Here is a 23,462-nt window from a genome sequence, read left to right on the forward strand (position 1 = left end):
CATTGCCTCTTGGAATTTATCAACAACTTCCCTGCTGTTTCTTTGCCTCATATTTTCTTCTTAATTTCCTGGTTTAAGTCTGAAGAGTCACATTTTAAGTGCATGGGTTTCAAAATATGGACCACTGCTGCCTCTTTGGTGGTGCCTTTGATGTACAAAACCACAGCACTTCATTGGATTGGTAAACCTTTGATTTGAGTGTTCTTTTATTGTCAGTTTGTGGTGCTCAGCAAAGGATTAGTTTTTCGAAACAACTGTAAACTGGCAATGACACTATATGCTTTTTACTGTCAAATTAACTACACTCACATTTTTACTATATTTTTTACTATAGCCTTGGGTGAATGTGACATATTAAACAGATTATTGGTATCAATAAATTGTCAAAATAATGTTTGTGCCGTGTCTGAAATGAACATTTTGACTCACATGCCAAGGGGACTGGAAGATCAAAAAATCCAATGGCCAAGCATATTTTTTATCAGCCAAAATAAAAAATTGCCTTTTTGTGTCACATATACATTCGTTTCAGTACATTTCATTGAGATAATAAGGTATTATATTGAATACAAACTTAAAGAAGAGTCCAGAGCAAAATCTGAAGCAAAATTATTTTAATATATTAATTAATGGTTAATCAAATTAAACCAAGTTTATTTGTAGCGCACATTTCAACAACTATAGTTGACCAGTGCTGTACAGAGTTTTACACACGTAACTATGTCATTGTGATTGGACTCTGAGCACTTCCAAAATGCGGGTGACCTACGCTCAACACTGTACCTGAACGCCTCCTGTGTAGACACACAGATGGAGAACTCGCTGCTGCTGCTGCTTTGCTCAACGTGTTGCTCATGCTATGCTTTCTGTGTAGACACAGTGTGAGACTGTCTAGAGTGCTCCTACAGTTTCACAGCACTGTTTAGACGTGCATAAAAAACACATATGGTGCGTGTCTACACTGTATAGGGACAAACATGAGTAATTTCCTCCGAGCCATCATGCCAGATATTTTATTACATGACTATTCTGGTATAGACATTTATCCTCCAGTATGGCAGACAGCCCTCTTAGATTTACTCACCAATCAGAAAATCTACCCACCAGGTGTTAATTTTGGACCCTGTGTTTGTGTCTCTCCATCTCTCAAATACACACATATGCTGCAAAATACATGCCTATTTATTCCATTCATTAATGGACTCTTTTGTTTAATCAATCTGGTGCTGCTAGTGTAAATCTGATGCTTGTTACAATGTGCATTCATGCAACATCTCAGTTCCTCCACACTTCAGGGAAACAGCCTATTCCACCACCTGGTCCTCAGCTGCTCTGGCTTGAGGATGTCTCTGTTACCTGCACAGCTGTGCACTATGACTACCCAGTCGCTATTGTCTGGCATTGACAACCATGCATTTATTTATGTGCAATGTGCTGAGGTCATTTGGTCACCTTTTCAATTTGTTATACAAAATTGCTTTGGCCAAATCTGGTGTGCTTTGACAATGGACAAAAAGCTAGCCAGAGTGCTGCTAAACGGAGCCGATTCTCATCTGCAATGGGCCAAGTCCACACCCTCAAAACCTGGCCAAATTTGGAAGCCATATGAGCTGGATTCATTTCACTTTTGGTTCTTCCATGCATCATCACTCATTTGTAATTGGCCTGACTCATCTGACTGCCAGACAACCATATCATGCCTGACTTGGCTTAAATATGGCAATTTTTAACAATTACTTCCTAAGTTTTGCAACTTTAGTATTACAAAATAAAGTATTTGACAATGGACACAAGATGGACACAGATACATTTGAAACTTCAGACTTCAGGTCATGGTTGAAACACTAGAGACTTTAAAAAAAAGCTAGTATGAATATAAAAGTTGTCTCTTCAGTTTAAGTATTGTCCTGCACTTATATTTTGTGTATACATGCATACATTGGGTAGTTGGTAAGGAATGTGTGTGTGTGTGTGTGTTTGGCAGCAGAGTGAAGCCTATGGATGTATGAAGGTGGAGAGGGGGAGGTGGGGGGGGGACTTTCCCTTCATTCTGAAGCTCTTCCGTGCGGAGGCCGCATTCCCAGCACCACTCAGGGGGCTCCAGTGAGCAAGCCACGACACCAAACCCACCCGGAATTCTAGGAACGTTTTCCCTGTGGTTTCAGGTTACCACATACACACATAGAGCACAGATCACAGGCACACACACACACAACACCCTCCACAGTAGTGTACTGTACTTTTGTTGTTTGTACAGAGTCGGTTTTATTAGCTTTCGTTCTCTCCTCCCATGCCTGTCATTCATTATAATTTTGAACTCACATATTCATTCAATGGGTTGGACAACAACTTGGACTAACGCTTAAACTTGCAATTGGACTCAAACCAAACGTCCTGTTCAGATTCTCACTCTGATGATGAATACCACACTGAAACCTTTGACTTGTACACACATTTACACTCAACACTCTACAGGGAATTTTTACACTACACTTGCTAGGAGCATCAAATTTAGACTTGCAGGTATATGTTGCATCACATAAAATTCAACCCTATAAGCCTCAAATTCCTACAAAAACTTACACTTGATAAAGCTGTATCTGACAATTGTAAAGTCTGCTGTATCCCCCAGGAAAAAAAGGATAACAGTGTCCCTAAAAATAGTCACCATGCAGAGAAGTTCAGCTCTCTAGGTCAGATGTGATCATGCTGTGTGAGTGTGTGCAAGTTTTGTGTATAGAACGTATGCTGTGGCACACATAAATAGTGTGATGGTCTGTAAGGCCATAATCCCGTGGCCGCACGGCTACAAGCTGCATGTTTGGATCAAAGCAGAGGTTTGAAGGTGGATTTTCTCTGCCTTTGAACAGTGTTAAAACGCACACTGAACTGAGTGAGTGTGTAAGTGTGTGTTACTGATATAGTAGTGAAAGATGTGAAGTCTTTCTCATACCGTGGGTTATATAACCCCAGAACAATTTTTCTTCTTTGTTTTAGCTGCACTAAAATGCACAAATCACATCAAATTCCACATTCAACAGGCAGCAAATGTGCCTCTACTAAGATTCTCACTTTCAGAAATCGACGTCACAAGAGACTCCCAGTACAGAAATCTGATGTATTTCCTAACTTTTGTTTTTGTGTGTTATGTTACAAAAAAGTACATAAGAAACTGAAATTCCTATACAAAATCCATTAGGAACCAGACTCTGTTGAAACAGCCAGAGACAGCTATAATATTTCAACACTGAGATAAGCATCGCAGAGCGTGTGCCGAGAGAAACAGCAAGCAGTTCATTGCATAGCTGTGGTGTCTTCCAAGAGTAATTTTATGACAGAAGTTAAAACTGCCTCTAAAATGCAGGGTTCGTCCTGGTAGACTCATCGGTGACTGTTTTGTTTTACACATAATATTTTGGGCGGTGTGGTGTTTATGCATGCAATTGCATATAATCAGCACTTCTGACATCAGGGAGACATTTTTTTTTACGGTTTTGTCCTCTGTTCACTGGCATGGTGCATCAGAAAGTGTGTAAAACTGATACAGAAATGTTCAAGAGCCTGACACAACACAACACACACAAACACACACACACACACACACAAACACACACACACACAGAACAGTGATATACAGACCCTATTGGCTGGCACCCAGACAGGCTAACAGTGAGGACTTCAAACAGGCTCATAGAGGCAATTAAGCCACAAAGACAGAGGGCTCTCCTAAAGCCACTGCTTCCTGCTGCCACTGACCTACATCCCTAATTTTTTTTCCCTTCCTTCATCCATCCATCAGTTCATCTCTCCTTCTATCCATTGTTTTCTCATCCATGCCCCCCTCCCCCCCCACCCAGCATGTCTATCCTTCCATTTCTCATCCTTCTCTCCTGCTATGAGTTTGATGCCATGCCAGTCGGTAAGCACAGAGGTTGGTGAGTACACTATGTCTACCTCGCCCAGTAGGAACTGCTCCAGTACAGCATGCCAGTCTATTGTGGCACTTTAATTATATTAGTTCAACCCACTCCACCGGCTGGGCACGCAGCAGAAGGGAGAAGCTGTAAAACTGTGTCCCTTCTATAAAAGTGATGACAGAAAGACTCAATGGAGCTGGATGGAAATTTCGCAAACATGCAATGTTCACAAGGCGCACCATAAAACCAAAATTTGAGGGGGCTGAAACACATAAACACTCCTCACTCAAAGGCATGTTAAGTCCCACATTGGCAAATAATTGTACAGTGCAGCCAACAAAATTACATTTGCTTACACACTATCTACACAAAGTATCTTCTAACACTTTCCTTCCCCTTATTTTCTTGTGCGCAGCTACAGATTTAGAAATAACACAGTACAAACTGTCACGATCCAAACATTTCGGCAGAGAGAATAAATAACTCACAGTTACTGTAATATGATCACTGTTGTTTTCTCTTTCTCTCGCATGCACACACACACACACATCAACACACAGAACACTAAGATGCGGGCCCAAAGACAGAGAAATGTCTAAGCAATGTAACAATGTAGAGCGGGTCATGCTGAGGTCCCAGGCAGCAGCCCAGGGTTATGGGAAAGGGATGGGCCACTGAATCGGAGCAATGGAGAAAGAGAAGAGAGGGATTGTGGGAGGGAGAGGAAGCACTAAGTGGTTTGTCGCAGATGTAAAATGCAAGTGGCAGAGGTGAAAGAGTAAGTAGAGAAAAACAGAGAATATGAAGTCTGTATTCCTCTCCAATATTTCTCTGATGTCAACTGTTCTCATGACTCTACCACCATTTCATCATATCTGTTTAATAACTTTTGATACAATGCACAGCATGGATACCCAACAGACTAATCTGACTTAGGCTGTATCTGGTATTTTTCCTGCTATAACACAAGCCCTTTGCCACACATTAACAACACACACAGGCTCAGAGAGGGGAATGTCCTTCCTCTGCATATAGTAATTAATGTATTGTCCCCTCTTCTCGAGTTTCATTATCCAATTCCCTCGCATTTTTCGAACTGAGCTCCTCTTACCCGAGAGACCGACACAGAGAAGGCAGGGAAGAAAAAAAAAACAATAACTTGGGACTGGAAGAAGGAGAGAAAGTGATTGAGTGTGAGGGGTAAGGGCTTTGCCCGGTAGAGCGCTCTCCCTGCTTCTCCCTGCCCTAACAGAATAGATTCCAGATGTCAAAATGATAAACAAATGGATTGTCATAACCTTATAAAAATGCAAGGCATTCAGAAGCACTCACACTGTTGTATTGTCTGTCCATCCCCTTGAGCTAATCCAAAAGTTTGAAATCATCCCTGAAATATGGTGACGAGCTTTTGGTTCTCAATTGTTATTGAAGCACACGAACACACATGCACGCAAGCACATGGACAACACATCCACATGTGCACATTGACACATTCTTGCACCGTCGGGGCTCAGTGTTGAGTTTAATCACTTTGAACGAATACACTTTGCACATAAACTGTAGTAAATTTAAAAAATAAAAAATAAAAAAGTCACTCATTTTTCAGATCCTGGTGCTATAAGGAGGTTTGACCTAGGGGTTGAAATGAATGTCTCTCTTCAAACAGGTCAAAACAAAGAAAAGGAAGTGAGCCGTACAGTAAGCATTACGGCTTCTGACTGCTGACTTACTTGACTGTTTCTTTTCCTCCCAATATAATATACACAGCCTGTATACAGTGTGTAAATCAACTCAATACAAAGTGAATCCCTTAAGGATTTATTGGTCAGAAAATGCTGATTAAATGCCAGAGTCCATCTAAATCATTTCCTAACACAACCACTGTATGCGGAGCATAGGCAGAATTCAAGCAGGGAGACTGCTTCATTCCTTCTCCTCTGGTTCTTTAACTTGTCACTGTTATGCCATTGGTTTAAAATCTAAGTGGCAACTCCTTCCTGGTTCACATCACTTAATCAAGTCATTATGAGAGCAGAGCAAGACTGAATGTGGTGAGGCCGCCAGGCGCCTGCAAAGCCTCATACAATCTACCCTCTTGTGGGTAGACCCACAATCTTGTCAATCCAAATGTTTACTGTTTGCTTTCATGCTTGTTGTAGTTTACATTTAGTAGTGGAACAGATCACTGCATAAGCTGTATCTAAAATAAGTCTAATTTCAGCAATTTGTGTTTATTTACATTAAATGCACAAGGCATCTCAGTTGTAACTGGTTCATGTGCTGTCATTTTAAACCCTTTCCAGGTTGCAATTTGTTTTAACTATAGCCTTTGCTCCACCTGGCTGTCCCACTTGTGATCCCTTTATGCACCTGATTTGTTGCTTCACATTAGCAAAAGTTAATGACATCAGAGATGTCTAGCTTGCCACATTCGGTCTTTATTCTAGTTACCACTCTACTAACTAACCCACATGGAAACCAATAACTTTTTAATCCATTTAGCTGTACCAAGAGAGAGCTCCACTTTAAGTCTCCTGACACTGATGCCAGCATCCATCCACCACATTCCCCTCCACCACCTCAAGAATCACTTTAGAATCGGAGGGGTGATAATGACTGATTATGGACACCAGGGAGCAGATGCATTAAACTCTATGTAGATTCATGACTAAAATTGTGTGTAAGCACAAAGCCAGAAATATGCATATGTGCTCTTTTCATCAGATTTATAAAGCAATGCCTGCACACAGTTCTGTTTTTATAAATCATCCATCAGCCATTATGGAACTGGGCACATGTGCACAAGCCCCATTTCCATTCCCACAATTAGCCATTAATGGATGAAGACATGCCCTTAACTAGGCGTTTTCATATTGATTCACTGCCTGCTCCACCAGTCTGTACACCTGTCAATGAAACAAACGGGAAAGAAAAAAACAAGTTTTACTGATTGTGTTGCATCGACAAGGTTCTCCAACAGCACCAGAACAGCAGTCATTACCTCGCTACCATTGCACATGGCTGTGCAGCTCTTCATACCTATTAATTCATCAAATGGACCTGCAAACCATTAGTTAGGAGAGCTCACATCTAAACTGGCTTTACAAGGTGTGCTACAACTAAGGATGAAATAAAAAGAATATTAACAGCTCAATGAACTGTTAAATCCTATGTCAATTCCTTATATTTGAAAACTTTTTGTTTTGAATTGAAAATGAAGTTTCACGAAAGTTCATTTAGGAAGACTATCTTTTGCATGCTCAGCTATGTAGTATTATTTCTCAAACCATCCGTCATTCCCATCCCTCACACATGCTCACTTATAATTTCCTAGCTGTCATTCCCCCAGGCGTCAGTTAAGATGTCAACTGTTCACATCAGCTGGTCACATCTAACCAATAGCACGGTGACACATCTTCATTGTCAGCCTATCATATCGCAGCTGTCTTTTTAAATATGCTTTCTTCCTCTCTCCCCACCACCTCCCCATCATGGCCCAGTCTTCGCAGATTCATCAGTTCATCAGTTCATCAACCTCATCAGCCTTATCAGTCTCAGCAGAAGTGATCAGCCACCACCACCAGTGTCTGGACTCTATGAGGGGGATTTATCTTGCTGCTGCTCAGGACTCATGTCCTTCGATTCAAAATCTCCCTGTAGAGTCTAAGGAGCCAAAGACTTTTGACAATACTTAATCATCAATATCATCTGTAATAAACAATTCCTTTTTCTTCATTCACTTGTCTCTCCTGATTGAAATATTATTTCCCCTTAATATTCCATGCATACTTATTGGGCACTTTTTTTAATTCTTAGACAAATTATTTTGGTTCTGGTTATGACTGGGAGAATTTTAACAATAAGTAGTTGTTAAATGAAACCCTGTTTTCAGTTAAGTCTAATCAAAGTCTTTATGATGCCATAATTGTGACTATAGCCTGCAGCATTGTTTCATAACCTACATGATTTATAAGTATGTGTCAAAGGTTTCCCAAAAAGGGCAAGAAAAAAAAAATAGAGGTAATTAACATAATTAAAGTGAAGAGAGATGGCAGTGAATTATTTCAGGTTGTGATGCGACAACTACAATAGATATAAAGTAACTGGCTAATCTAAATAAAGAATGTAGTAATTTTGGTTGATCTTATCCTTCCGGAAAAGATGGTGCAAAGTATTCACACATGTGACGCTGTAAATGTTCGGAGATGTTTGAACACATGCCAACACGTACTTTTAGTTGTAAGTACAACTGTTTGCCCCCTGCTCCCCCTTCTGTCATCAGATGCTGAATACAGAGAGGAAGGGAATTTCAATCCCTGATGCCTTTGATGTACTTTGAAGTATTATAACATACAACTGTGTGTGTGGATGTTTGTTCTCACATGTGGATGTGTGTCTCCTTGCATGAGCACAGTGTGATTGTGTCTGACTGAGTAACCCCTCCAGCTGTTGAATAGCATATGGATCGCGTGTGGATTGATATGAGTGTGTGTATGTGTCCGTGTCCTTCTGCTTGTGGGGAAAACCCAACAAGCTCTCATAGCCTTTGTGTGCCCACCACAAGTCAGACTTTGACATGGAGCAGCTTAGGATATCCATTTTTGATCATATAATTGTGTCTTCTTCACTGTACGCTTTTTTTTTTGGTCTCTTCTCATATTTTCTCATCTATGCCTCTTCCCTATCTGTCATTCTATCATCTCCTTTGCTGTTCTCATACAACTTTCCCAGGCATAGTGTGGGCAGTGGCAGTAGTAGTGGCAGCAATGTCCAAGTCTTTCCCATGCAGCCTCATAGGAGGGTCTTTGTTCCCCCTCCAGGCTTTGGGGGTCCCCACGGCAGGGCTGTGCCCCACTCCACTGACTCCACAATGGGTCTTTATGCTGCCAAGGCCCCCCACACCTCCATCACTCCACCATGCTTCCCTCATCAGGGGCACAGGGAGGCACAGGGGGCACCACGGCACCAATATGCCAACTTTTTCATGCCTTGTCCTCTGGCTCTCTCACTCTCTCCCTCTCTCTCCAACACATGTCAACTGAGTCAGATACAGTGGAAGGGGTTTGCTGAATAGCCTCAAGCCAATCTGGGCAGTTTATGAGTGGTGCCAAATGTCTCAGTAGGGTACTGTTTTCTTATTCAACCAAGAACACTTGACACCACAAGCAAAGACCTGGCTCTCACCAGGGAGTGTGTGATAACACACCGTTACGACCCATTAGCACTGTTGTTGAAAATCAGTGCCCTTGCTAGTAAAATTGACACTCACACAGTCTCTCACAAACACACAGAGAGTAAAGAAATAAAGAACTGGTTTTAAATACAGACAGATAAGCCATATCTTGACGAGATTAGCTGGAGATTTCTTGTGTTGTAGGTGTTGAATGGTTGCCTCGCCCTCTGTATACTTTCTCGTATGTTCCTGATAATGGAGCTAGCACACACACGTACACCTACTGTAGGCCTACTTTGTGTGCTGACACATTGTCACAGGCCCTGATGAATGGGTGGACTACTCAATATGTCTCAGCCATTGGCTGATCTTATGCATTTTGTGAAGGATAGGAGAGCACTGGGCCAGAAAAAGAGGAGAGAAGAGAAGAGAAGAGAAGAGAAGAGAAGAGAAGAGAAGAGAAGAGAAGAGAAGAGAAGAGAAGAGAAGAGAAGAGAAGAGAACAGAAGAGAACAGAAGAGAACAGAACAGAACAGAACAGAACAGAACAGAACAGAACAGAACAGAACAGAACAGAACAGAAGAATTTTGGCTTTTGACAACCACTGAGGGTAATAAAAAGGCCTTTTTGGTATCCGGGAATCCATCTGTTCATGTGCCTAATGTCTTCCCATGTACTCATGTAAAGCTTAATGTATGGCTTAATCCAGCAAAACGAACAAGAGCCAAAGAATCTGACAACCACTCTGAGTGGATCATGGGGAAAAGGCATTCACGGACCTCTGTTTTCCTCTTGGCAGTGCCAAGAGCTGAGGTTACCATGGTAATGGAAGTTTAGGGCCACCGCAGAAGAAGGAGAACATAACCTTGTCATAATTGTGGACTGAGTTTCTGAAGTGTTTGAGAAACAGATCCAGCGGGAATCAGTTACAGACTCGCATTGGCTCAGTAATCTGCATCAATTCTCTGTTCTTCTCATGCTGACTGAAAATGCACATAACCACCCGCGCACACACACACACACACACACACACACACACACACACACACACACACACACACACACACACACACACACACACACACACACACACACACACACAGAGCAAGTACTTCAGTCTCTGCGAGATACACCAAAAACCATAAGTAGGAAAAGGGTCCCAGGGCCACACCTATAAATCAGCACAAAATAAATACCTCATAATTATAAGAAAGAAACAGAACAGAGTAGGAAGAAAATGCACAGATAGCAGCTCATTAACTGATTTAGTACAAAAGAAAGGAGAGCCTAGAAATGTTTTGTTCTTCCTGCATTCACTCAATATGGAGATGGATTTAATGACTTCCTTATTTCCACATTGATTAACAACAGCCAGCCACACTGACTCATATCCTGACATTATCATACACAAGCTCACAAACAAACGCACAAAATGTTTTCTCAAGTCTTAACGTATTCACAAGTCATACTTCTCAAAGCCTGGTATTATAGGTATCAAACCTCAGGTAGAACAAAAATATTAGGCTGTAGGATGCATACAAATCAGAATCTAGTGCCATTTGGAGGAAATGAGTTCTCATCTGCAAAATCCAGTGCTTCCAAAAACTGTATTGAAGCAATAACTGGCCATGTCAAAGACGTGTAACAAGGTGCAGTATGTTGCCAAATCTTTCCAAGCAGTATCAGTGAAAATACCTAGATTGATCCATGTTCACTGCTCTTATTAAAACTGAAAAGAACATTGGGTTTTTGGGTGTGTAAACTGCAGTTTTTCAACAGCAACTAAATCAAGAGAATTTTAAAGAAAGGCGTTTTTCAGTTCCAAAATAACTTTCAGCAGTGTGTGTGCAGCAGTGTTCCAACAAAATAAAAAGATCAGATTTGTACAGAAATCTTTGCATCAGATGTTTAGAGTAACCATAACAAAAAGGAATGGGATTGTCCAGGTGTGGGGGTGAATCTCTAACCTGTTTTTGTCAAGTCCCCCTTTACTTTTCACCATCCCTAGCTCTTTTGATGTGCCACTTCACTCTACACCCCCTTCCCTCTAACCCTCCTGCTCTGTGTCTCATCCTATTCTCTTACCTCTCCACCACGTCGTCTCCGCTCCAGCACTTGGCGTCATCTACTACATTCTCCCCCTCACACAGCATCTCTGGCAACGCTGCAAAGAAGGATTTGTAGCGCTGCAGGTACATCAGGAAGTCCCTGAGGAGAGAAAGACAAACGGGGAAGGGCGTAGAACAATTTAAATACTTACCACATATCTTTCACTAGCAGTGTTAAAAAACATACAATTTTTAAATGCATTGTTTGATTGTGGCATATGTGGCCACATTTTTGGTGTGGTTGGTGGACACAATTCTCAACATAATACTTTGGTACCATACCACCATCAACAAACACTATCTGCATTCCATTCAACAGTACATGCATGTGATAAATACACAACATTGATAATGATGGTGGCTGGTTGATAAAATGGATGGCTTTTATTGTGACTACTTCACTGATTCAGCACATTTTCCTCAATTATGCTCTGTGGTAAAGTGCTTGCTTCACCAGATCTGATCTGCTAACATATGTTACCGATATAGACGTTGTTATCTTGAGCAAAACAATGGCATAATATTTTGATCGGACACACATTGTTGCCACCCATGAGGCAGAGCTGACAGTTGGGGTGATGAGAAGTTACGTGCTGAGTCAGTGTAGGGAATCACTGTTCAAGAATAACAGATGATAAGAATATGGATGATTGTGTAATTGTGTAAGACATAAAAAACGCATCAGTCACCCAAAACACAACAAAGTAAATTAAATGTCACAGGTGCCTGTCACAATATGAGCTGTCATTTCTAAATTAAGTGTGTGAGAGATTGAGATAAATACCGGTAAGTCCCTTGGGTGCATGCTTACCTAGAGAGCGTTCTCAGACTATGTTTATTGTTCTTGGAGGGTTTCAGGGGGAACGAGCTGGGAATGATGGGAGTTGGAGTCCAGGGGAGATTGTTGCAAGCAAGGAGGATGCAGGGAAGTGAAAGGAGGGTGAGAGAAAGAAAAAAGAAACAAAATGAAGACATGACAGGAGATGTGGGGAGGAGGAAAAAGACACAGTCAGTTGACCCTGGAAGAGAGTGATTAATCATGCACATGCAGAGACTGTGACACACCAGAAATACATCAATAATCTCCCCACACCACACCAACAATTAAAACAGATACTGGGATGTAATATATACGTCAAGTCAGAACAAAAAACACACAAGAAAACATCAGCACATATGCAAACAGTTACATATTCACAGAAAACCCAAAGAAAGTTCTGCTGAATTTCTCAATTCATATTTTTTCCCATCAAAATGAAACAGAAACGTTGCTCTACTCTACTCTATCATGTTTCATATTCTTTAGCAGTGGACTATTCTCCTTTAACTGCAGTGGGTGTTGTAATGTCTCTGAAGTGGTCAGTGCTCACACGTGCTCTGGTCGGGGGTTGGCAGCAGGCAGGGAGCTGGACTTTACTGCCATGAATGGTGGTGGAAGTGCCAGGCAAGACCTGTCAACTAGGCTGGCATCAGTGCAGTGATTCATGGTTTGGGACAAGGTCAGGCAGGCAACGCTGCAAGTGTGTGTCTCTATGTGTGTGTTTGTGTGTGTGGTACTGTTAAGCTGAGGCGGGCTGGTGTTCAGAGTTAGTGGTATGGCCGTCTGGATAAACAGGAAATTGTTGGTCCGTCAAGATTAATCTTACCCGCACTCCCCCTTGCCTGGCACATCACTGCCAGCTGCTGTGGGCATGGGAGGGCTGCCTCAGAGGCTAGGTGGAGGGCACGGGCTCTAGTGCAAGGCATTTATGAGTTTATGATTTATTGTGTGTGTGTAGGGTTGGGGGGGGGGGTCTTGTGCCCAGCTAACCACATGAAGAAAGAGAAAAGTGATGGCAGCTGTGGAAAGACATTGGTCAACCCCTCAAGCTATGTCATGCAGATCTGGTCAGTTTTCATTTAATTTAAATGTACTTACTGACCATCTAGTAGTACAACTAATTGACAAGCTAAGAAATTTGCCAATTTGCCTATTTGCCAAAGGAAAAAAAAAAAAAGACTAGGATTTTTACTTCGTCTTACCTTCTCAAGTTGGCTAGCTGCCCCATCCACTGTTCTGGTAGAGGTTGGGAGGGAGCTGCAGATGGAAGAGGAGTAGATGAGGTCACGACAGAGGTTGTGACCTCTGGACTAGTAGGCTGCATGCCAGTAGGTCCCCCAGTAGACAGGCCACACACCTTGTCCACCTGTGGAGAGCATAGAGCAAACACACACATGCACACCTGTTAAGCTAGGAAAACATATAACAACAGGGGTGGTGGAGCTACGGGGTGGCTCCTATAAACCACCAATTGACACCAGCACACTTGAAAGCATATGAACACAAATAAATCATTCAAAAGGTGACCACTTTATTCACACTGACGCCATCAGTTTAAAATGAAGAATGGCTACAGTTCAGTTGAATGACTGCAAGGTGAGGAGATGTGAAAGGAATTATGGAAGAGAAAATTCAGAGTAACGGTATGACATAGGAAAATGGTGGGTGTGAAAAGAGGTATGTGATGAAAGAAATGGGTGTGATGAGTGAGTTATTGCCAGGGGGGCTGACAGTAAATGCAGAATGTTCCACTGCCTCATGGAGGTGAATGCACACACTCACAGTTGGCAATATTGGTGAGTATCTCTAGTGGCCTATTAAAGCCAGCAGCGGAGAGGAGGAGACAGTGGGGTCATGAGAATAAAGGGGCGTGTGCTTCAAACCAAGAAGCAAAATCAATGACATCTCATTGGCTTAAAAGCCTCTGCGTAACGTTATTAAGTGGTCCTCAATTAGCCAGAGAGACAGAGTGTAATGGCTCTTGCATGCTGGACTGAATAACTCCTTATAGTGATCAATGTATGTTCCCCGCTTTGCCTAGAAGGATGAGTCATTCTATCGTGTAAGAGCATTCAGCAGGACTGCGTAATATTTAGCAGCACCACTGATATAGAAATGGGAACCTTACAGTAAGAAGCAGTGGGAATTGTTCTCTTACAGTTCATTGAAGGAGTGTGGCCTCCTCATTCTTAGTAATATTTCCCTACATCCAGTAAAGCAAGGCTTTTCCCAGAATAGATGCTCTTATTGCTTCCTTTACTTGTCATTTACTTTGCTGCTTTGAATAAGGTCTGAACGATTTATTCATTTATTTTGAAGTCATAATTTGAAAGAGTGCAATTTTTTGAGTGTTTTGGAGGTACACAGCAGGGAGTTTTGACAACTAGCGCACCCCGAGCACTATCAATAAAACAATAAACAAAAGATGTCAAATTGATCAGTCTTCGTATACTAAATGCAAATCGATCTCCCTGTTAGTAAAAACATCAAAGCTATTTGCGCAAGCCACACAGCCACAGCAATTTAAAGAATTTAGGCCAGCTTTTGTGGGGCCCAGAACGATGGAATGCACAAACAAATACATAAACCTTTTAATTTTGGAAGGAACTGGCAAGCATGTGTGTTAAAATGATTGGCTGGAGGGGGGGGGGTAATTCACATGCTGGGAAGATTTTGGATAAGTAAGCCTGGAAGCAGCTGAAATATGTGTTAACATTTACAAAATGTGTCTTGCCAGGCTACTAAAAATATCCTTTCCCCTTCAGGGTGAGGCAGATCAGTCATCTCATGTGCCTTATAAATGGAGTTTACATTGAGGTTTCCACATAACAGCACGCTATTCCTGAGCAGTGGGATTGTCAGTGGTGCATGAATCTAAGAGATGCCTTCTAACAGCATAATTAACTACCTGGACATCTTTCATCTTCATTGCACTGTTTGCACTTCACTTTTGATTCTGCTCTTTCTCTCCTACTCCGTTCTAGTCTTAAATCCTCTCTCAAGGCAGACGCTGGGCACGGGGAAGGTTGTTTTATTGCATTAACCTTAACCCCCTCTGGGCACATAAAACACGCTCACATGTGGTAGAGCGGCTCACAGCCATACATGCACATTGCCACACATGTACATGCAAACATACCACACACACATTACATTGTGGCAGTGAGAAAAGACTGAACATAGCAACTGTAGGCAATGTAGCCTACCTACACACTAAGTCAAATGCTCTTTGCATGTGCTGCATTGCTTTTGCAGACAACTACCGCTTACAGTAATTCATTTGCATACCGTCTGCACAACGTGATCCATTCAGACATTTATTAGAACATTTGTAAATTTCCAACCTGTGAAATGGATTGGCTTTTGAAACAAAGTTTGCCAAAATAGAGTATTTGAGCACAGGTAATGGCAAACGAGGATATTCTAAAATTTACAGTTTGGTTTATATTTTAACTTTTAACATTGCTTATGCATTATATACACTGGCAAGTACGCTAGTGTTTGTAGGAACAAAATAAAAGTACCCAGTAAAACACTGTTAATTCTAAGAAGTAGTCAAGCTATAAATGTCAAGGCTAATTCATTTTACCATGTAAACTTGCTTAAAGCTGTCTATAAACTAAATGTGTAAATATGTACTAAGTATTTGGCCAGAGTAGCAGATATTGTTGAAGTGAACCACATTGCCTTCATATGTATAAATTAAATTATGTGCCTAAAATGCAAAACACATATTTCAGACACATATAATCGCATGACATCATGTCCAGACTGCAGTGTTTGGGAGGTCCTTGCACATGTGGAGAGACAGTGTGTGAGTTTGTATGAAAATGGTGAAGCCTCTGTGCAAAGGAGCAGAACTAAGAGTAGTCTGTAATAATAGTTACTGCTTGTAAATTGTAATCATGGTTAACTGTAAAATAAAAAGCACCTTAAAATTTAGATTTTGGCTGAGATTGGGATAACAAACCCCAGAACAGAAATATATCCCTGTCATTCTCATGTGTGTTATTGTTATGGTCTGTAAAGATGCAATGCCTTCAATGTTGCCAAGTTTGACAGAGTAGCATAATCAATCAATCAAGGTAAGTACTGAGCTTTGGATTTCTGTTGATTGACCAATGGGCCACTGTGCATCTCCCAAAAGTCATCTTTTATTTTTGACATGAGTTTTTAGCAGATGTACGGTAAACCTGCAATTGATACCATACAACCGCAAAGCAAAGATCAGAGTTAAGCAATAATTTGTCTCCAGTGGTGAGAAATGGAGGATTACGACAGGATCTAACCCTGCCATTATGAATGTTTCAAAAGAGACAGACTAAAATTTTAAATCCCATGCCATTTCTCACCTACCTTTGTATAACACTTTGCTATTCTCTGAGACAAAAATGTAAACATCCTGGTAAAATATGAACATCAAGAGGAGGTCACTCACAGTTCTGTTTGCACTACCCCCCTATTTTTACAATCAAAGTGCATGGAGGAGGTTCAAAATGCTCCACTTTTGAAGAAGCCAGTAGAGATTGGCCAGAGGCCCACATTTCAAAACAATAACACTGACATTTATATCATTTATATGCCTAAGTAAACATACACCAGTGTAAACAGAACACAGAGTCATCTTAGCGAAAATAAACAGCATCCTTGTTTTGGATCCTCTTGAGAAATAGAGACATGCTCTCATAGGTTGGATCTTATGACTGCATAATCCTGAGGGCCAATCAGATGACAGGTTGAATAACGACAAGGGCTAGAACATGGCCATAAATCAATTATCCCCTGACCTGATGATGGCGTGAGAATGAAATCCCATTTGGGCACAGCTTGAGTTCTTGGTTTTCTGTGTGCATGTGTGTGTGACCACCTGTTTGTCCTTGTTATACCTTCACAATTTCAGCTATTTTGTGGAGCATTCCTTATATGATTGCCTGAGGACAGGGGCTGATGGGGGATGGGGAGGGGGGGCGCAGCCTGGTGGGATGCATGTTGTCCACATGGGAAGACTTTAGGGAAATACAAGGCATGTATTCTATGTACATTTGAGCTAGCCAATGAAATTTGATGTCTACTGCTGCAGGCAGTATAGATCAGTGTTTTTGCAACTATACATACATGTGTTTTATAGGTTTGGGTTTTACTGTTTTACACATCAACAGAATGGGCAACAGTCCACTCAAACAAAATACATGTTTTGCTCCAAATTTGTACATGTGTGTATCTGTGCATTATGAGCATAACACCCTGAGGAAAGAGTATAAGAAAAGCACAGCAAGGGAATCAGCTTTAAGCTAGCCCAGCCCAGGGCCATCCCTCCTCTAGGGGAGTATTGTTTTACAGTTAGCAGTGGTGGTCTTGTCTTCCCAGTTTATTTATCAAGAGATTACCCAGTAAAGCTAAGGGAACTTTCTCAGCCCCCTCTCACCCCGAGCACACAGCACTGTGGGATGATGAGGGCTTGTTTGGTCAGTAACAAACTCCTTCTTCCACTTTTCCATAACTAAACCTTAGTATCTTATCATTATCTTATGTACTAAATGTATAATGACTATAGTATAATAATGAATAAACAAGTACTCTGGTCATCTAATGCTAATTGAGGAATAGTAATATGTTTGTCAGCTCTACCAAAGTGAACAACAGCGAGACACTTTTTAGTAAAACTCAATTCTTACCCATTGCAACAACTGTACACAGAAATCTCATCTACAGCAGGATAGCTTTTCATTCTCACAGAGGCCAAATGTGGTGAAATGAAAAAAGCAGTCACATACTGAGATTCTGTTATATTAACAATTCCTGACCTTAGCTAAAACAATATCCACTTTTCAACTAAGCTTGAGGGATTGTATTCATTTATCATAGTTACGTATCATAGGGCTGAATGGCCTAAATGGAACATTGAATTACAAATCACTGGTTCAGTGCCACTAGTTATATCATTTGAAATGAATCACTGGAGGCTTTTTGCACTGTCTCAGTGGTGTAAATTTGTGTAAGAGCAAGTGTAAGGGCAGGTAAATATGGGGATAACAAAAAAAGAGAGCCAGAGAGAGAAGTTCAAACCTGGGCTACTTTCTCACCACCACACAGCTTGCCAATCACAGCGTCAAGTAGGTGTGAATGGCGGATAGTCGCTTTACAGAAGTTATAGAAATGGTCAGATACAGCCTCCCAAATTCCAACATTACAAAGATGTGTGAGGAGGGAGATTGCGAAGTTATTCATCCATCCGACAAGCAGTTTTGATGACGCATACGCCAGCCTTGAGTGTGAATGCATGTGTGTATGTGCTGTTATGACTTTACTATGGCAAGAAGCTCAAAACTGCAAATTGTCTCAATTTTCGTTCATGTCCATTGAGAATGTTCTTGGGTCTGCTGCTTACATTCATTACCCAAACCACAGGCACTGTCATCTCAAGTTATTAGACGTCCAAAAACCATTTTTCTTCATACTCATAAAATATTCACTTACCAGCAAAAATTAGGAAATAAAGTGACATTCCCGTAAGTAACAGTGATGCATACTACTCTCAAAGATAGAAATAAAATGTACCAACAGTGTTCTCTATTTAGGTTTGGTTAAGTTTAGATACATGATGAACTGACATACAGTCACTAACCAGACAAGTAGAAGCCTCTGTTCAGTACCATGTTGGACCTACTTTGGCCATGAAATAGTGGCTTAAAAACCTTTAGCATCTCAATTTTTTAAAGCTGATTAAGTAGGCATCTTTGCTTTGTGCATGATAAACCATATGCCCTGACATGACAGCACTCTGCATCTATTAAGAGACACCGGTATGTACAGATATAACTGTAACTCTATTACCAGGCTGAAAAAAATCTAAGTGAATGAGAGGGTAAGTGGGAAACAGACAGAAACAGAAAGAGCAAACATTAGCTTTATTTGGTATTTACTTCTTGTAGTTACTAACTAAAGCAGAAAAAAGAAGAAGAAAAAATGCAATCAGTAGCCAACTAGTGCCATGAGTAGCGGAAACGTAAAGAGAACACCAGGCCAAATGCCACTGGTTCACACACTGGGGGGGCTCTCTATTCCACCGCACAGGAAGATCCTTGTTACTTTGGCAACATAGTTATTTATGATGTTTTATCCAAAGAAAACCCAAGGCCCCAATTTTATTTCAAATGACTGGTGTTTTTGCCGTGGAGTAGCATGATGATTGTGTTTAAACAACTAATAATTTCCATGCCTAATTGCAACACATGTAAAAATAGTAATGGCCTGCTAGATGTGCAGGAGGGTTTCCATTTCTGTTTTTACTGAGTTTTATTGAGCATTTTCCATCCATAGAAAAATCATCAACAATTTTATACCTTGGGTTTCAGGAGCACTATACTATACAAGATGAGGATTCTCTCAGGTGTATCTGCTTTTGTCCCATCCCAGTGACCAAAAAAAGGATACAACTACCTGACTCATTGAGGATCAACAACGGGTCCTGTGTGCAACAGTTTGTCATCACATTATAGCACCATCCAAATGTAACCAAATACATATATATAGGAAAAATCCACCCAGATAAATAACTTTTTCCCTTTATTTACACATTAAGGTGACTCCTTGAATTTCGCAGGAGTAGCAGTGTTGTGGTGGAGGCCTTGAGGTTAAAGAAGCAGGCTTGAGACTGGAAACTTGCCAGTTCAAACCCTGGACCATCTGGGAAATTCTGGGCGGGCATAGGGAATAAGAAAGTCTCTCTCCTCCCTCAACAACAACGTTGGGTTGTGTTTTACATTTAACACACACTGCTGTAGGCTTAAAGATGTTGAGTTTAATCAGATTTTGGCCTCAGACAGCAGTCAAACCAGGTCTAAGACAGTAGACTTTAGTTTTTCATCAATGAGACAGACAACAAGCAAGTGGTGGAGTTTACTTCCCAAAAAATCACATGGCTGGGTCTCCAAAGATAACTTTAAGTGGTTTTGGGTGGGGCGGGTATAGATTTGACAAATGCTGATTATATACAATGAGTGTTACACTGTAAAGGATGGAGATTGATGGTGTGTAAGCCCTGTTATTTGCATACATTAGAATACATATATTAACAGATACATGTCTTAAATGAAATGACATGTCTGAGGATAAAATGTTTGCTAATAAAGATTTGTAAATTATTTAATTTATAATGAATGAGTACAGATTGTGTTCTGTGATTAGACTTGGTGATTCATGGCTGATACAAACAAAAAGATAGTTGAATAAGCCTACTGTACTAAAAAGATGTTTGTCTAGCTCAGTATTTTTTCATGCAATCATGAAAGTTAAAACAATATTTCCAACCTGATCTCACAGAAATACGTGAAATGACCACAACCTCTTAACATGGCATTACGTGGTAATTGCATGTAATGTGTTAAAATTATGTGCCGGTACCATGGAAATAGTGATAATGGAAAGTCAATTAGGATCCTTTGTCTTGGTAGACATGCCCAGAGCAACTGCTCCAGCCGTCCATTGACTCCAATGTTAATCCAACCACGGCATTATAAGACGCTTTGAGCATGCGTCCCATTGATGAACAGAGGGCGGGAGGACCCAGAGTCCACAGGCTTAAGTGTGGAGGCAAAGGCATGCCTGTAGATTACATAACCATAATCCAGAACCGGCTTAAAAACTGCTTCAATCACCCTCTTTCTACTACACATTGGGGAGGTGTCTATGTTTCTGTAAAAGAGGCCAACTTTTTGCCGCAGATTACCAACAAGGCTGTGCATGATATTTGAATGTAAGCTTCTCGTCTAACCAAATGCCAAGATATTTATATTCTGTTACTTTATCAATGTTATATCCATTCATAGTGGATATATGCAAGTCATTATGAGCAATATTTCTGTCTCTAGAGAACACCATGAATTTTGCTTTGTTTGTATTAAGAACTAGTCTGAGATTAATGAGTGCATCTTGAAGGACATTAAAGGAGAGCTGCAAGTTCTTAATGGCTAATTTTACCAAGTCAGCAATACATTACAATATGGTATCATCTGCATATAAATGAACATGACAACCATCAAGGGAAGAGACAATATTATTGATATAAACCGAAAATAGCACAGGGCCTAAAACTGATCCATGAGAGACACGTTTTACAATCGTTAAGAATTCAGACACAGTATTTCCCATTTTTACATGCTGTGATCTGCCAGATAAATAGCTGTAAAATCACTTACATGTATGTCTAGGCATCTTTGCAGCCTTGTTTCTTCCCTCAATGATAATAAGTGTGATCATAATACCTTATACACTGATATTAATGTTTCTAATTTGATAGCATAGCCTATGGCATTTTGTTGGCAACTGGCCATTGTATAGGCAAAGTAGGATAATAAAGTCTATAATAATAAATCATTTATTCATACTACTTGTTTCTGTTTATTTCCACACAATTAGAATTAGAAGTACATTTGTATCTTCACTGCACATATTGTGTTCCAGATGTTTATAAAACAGGTTTGTCAGATTTGGGTAGCGGAAGGCTCAACGATACCCATGGGCCTTAGCCACCATGACTATGCAGAAGAAGTCAGTCCATAATGTGGAAACTTTTTTCACTTTTAAGGTGAAATTGTCTGTAGCATGGCATATAAACACAGAGGACACATTTCAACCTAGAAATTCTCCTATGTCACAGTTGAGCTTATCCTTTTAACCTGTAATTTGTGTATGTGTTTTTTCTTTCATTTCCTGGCAGTGGCAAAGTGTGGGATGACACCTGGTAGCCAGCACAACAATATACAGAGCCAACAACAAGCCCACAAAAAGTATACAAGCATGAGTTTACATTTATATTTCTGTTCTGGTGGTTCACAATGGCAAAACAGTGTTTCTTCCTTAAATTTGTCACCTGTGTTGTCCCTTGTCATGTTGTCATCATGAAAGAAAATACATTTGAAAAGAAGAAAAAATGCAAAAAACAAACTGCAAAAAGTCATGTTAACTATAGGTGGGCATTGAGGAATATAATTGCCTTTCTAAAAACATAAAGTGAAGGGAACAATCTATTTGACACAGATGAAGCTCTGACATTCCTTCAAACCTACCTCATTATATCAAAATGACAGTTATAGCACACACAATACAATGTTTTTTAGGGAATGAAAAAAATTGTAACTAAGGCACTATAATAAATTCAGTCAAATGACAATAAAAATAACAACAAAATAGAGATTTCTAGACTAGACATTAACCACTGCCCATTGCATGATGTTGAACCAGGGCAACAAAGGATCCTAATTGACTTTGAATTGGCATTGTTTCTGTGGCACATTATGTGCCACCACCATGTAATGTGGTATTAAGAGGTTGTGGTCATTTCATGTATTTCTGTGAGATAAGGTTGATATTTCAGCTGAATAAAGCCTTCATTAGTCCCATAACTTCTTGATGAGGGGATCAATCTTACATTGAGAATAATGCCATTGTTTTCCAGCCTCATTTAACATTTTTGATGAAATCAACTGCTCATCACTAACACTCTTAACATGCTAAACTTTAAGCAGCAGGGGGTGGGAAGTGATGATAACAACTTCCCTGTGGGAATTTATAGACTCTGAGCCCAGGTAGATGTTGGGGTGGAGGTGGGGCTTATAAAATTCTATATAAACTGCAGAAGCGGCAGTAGCAGCAAGTGTCAGCATAATTTTAAGGTGAGTGGTGTGGCAGCAGGCGTGCAGGCAGGGTACTGACAGCTTAAGCGTGCAGCCATGATCAAGAATTTGCACTGGATGTATGCTGCATTTGGGGGAGTATGCCATGTGAGTGTAGCAGCAGACTCAAGTCGACTGCCTGAGCTCACAAGTGAATGTCTGAAAGTGGGTAAGACTGTGAGCTTGTCCAGTTAAAAGACATCAATTTATTGATACAACTAATAATTGTAACAGCTGATAATGTTCAGCTGATGCTGTAAACAACTAAACTAATGCCATCCTTCATTCTTCTTACATGTGTGTGAAGTAAGACTTCTTTTGGTCTCGAAAGATTAAAAAAAGAATGGTGGAAAAAAGAAAAACTGCATCAAACACACACATGTGTTTCTCATAAGAACTGCAAAGAGCTGATTCATAACTAATTAATTACTCAATACAGAAGGATGCAAACATCATCATTTGATGGGTTTGGATCTGTCCTAAACATTATGTAATCTGGATATGATCATATGTTGTGACTTTAAGCCAAAATAAAAAACATATATATATATATATATATATATATATATATATACGCCTGTAAAATTTCATAAGCTAATTGTGACAGCTCTCTACATTGCCTCTCCCAGAGAGTCTTGGGTAAGTATAGCTGATTAACAATATTACTCCTCTCCCCTTGCCTTCTTTTCTCTCTCCCCCGTCAGTTCCTCACTGTGATCTTTTTAAGTTTCTCTTCATTCTTTCTGAATCACTTTGTCTCCATCTTCCTC

The 23,462-nt window shown here is 40.5% G+C and overlaps 1 protein-coding gene across 5 annotated transcripts in view; it reads right to left on the minus strand.

Annotated features, from left to right (window-relative positions):
* The window catches only part of LOC137194156 (glypican-5-like), a 120,185-nt gene that overhangs the window by 52,778 nt on the left and 43,945 nt on the right, over positions 1-23,462 (minus strand). For 4 of the 5 annotated variants that reach the window (XM_067605771.1, XM_067605770.1, XM_067605772.1 and 1 more), the window contains exons 5-7: positions 13,222-13,385; positions 12,011-12,067; positions 11,177-11,299 (exon numbers count right to left, since the gene is read on the minus strand). In XM_067605771.1, coding sequence (XP_067461872.1) covers positions 11,177-11,299; positions 12,011-12,067; positions 13,222-13,385 — 344 coding nt within the window. The remainder of the gene's footprint in view (positions 1-11,176; positions 11,300-12,010; positions 12,068-13,221; positions 13,386-23,462) is intronic. The other variant, XM_067605769.1, reaches the window with a different exon arrangement.

Source organism: Thunnus thynnus, chromosome 12, assembly GCF_963924715.1.
Source record: "Thunnus thynnus chromosome 12, fThuThy2.1, whole genome shotgun sequence".
In the NCBI taxonomy this organism is placed as follows: Eukaryota; Metazoa; Chordata; class Actinopteri; order Scombriformes; family Scombridae; genus Thunnus; species Thunnus thynnus.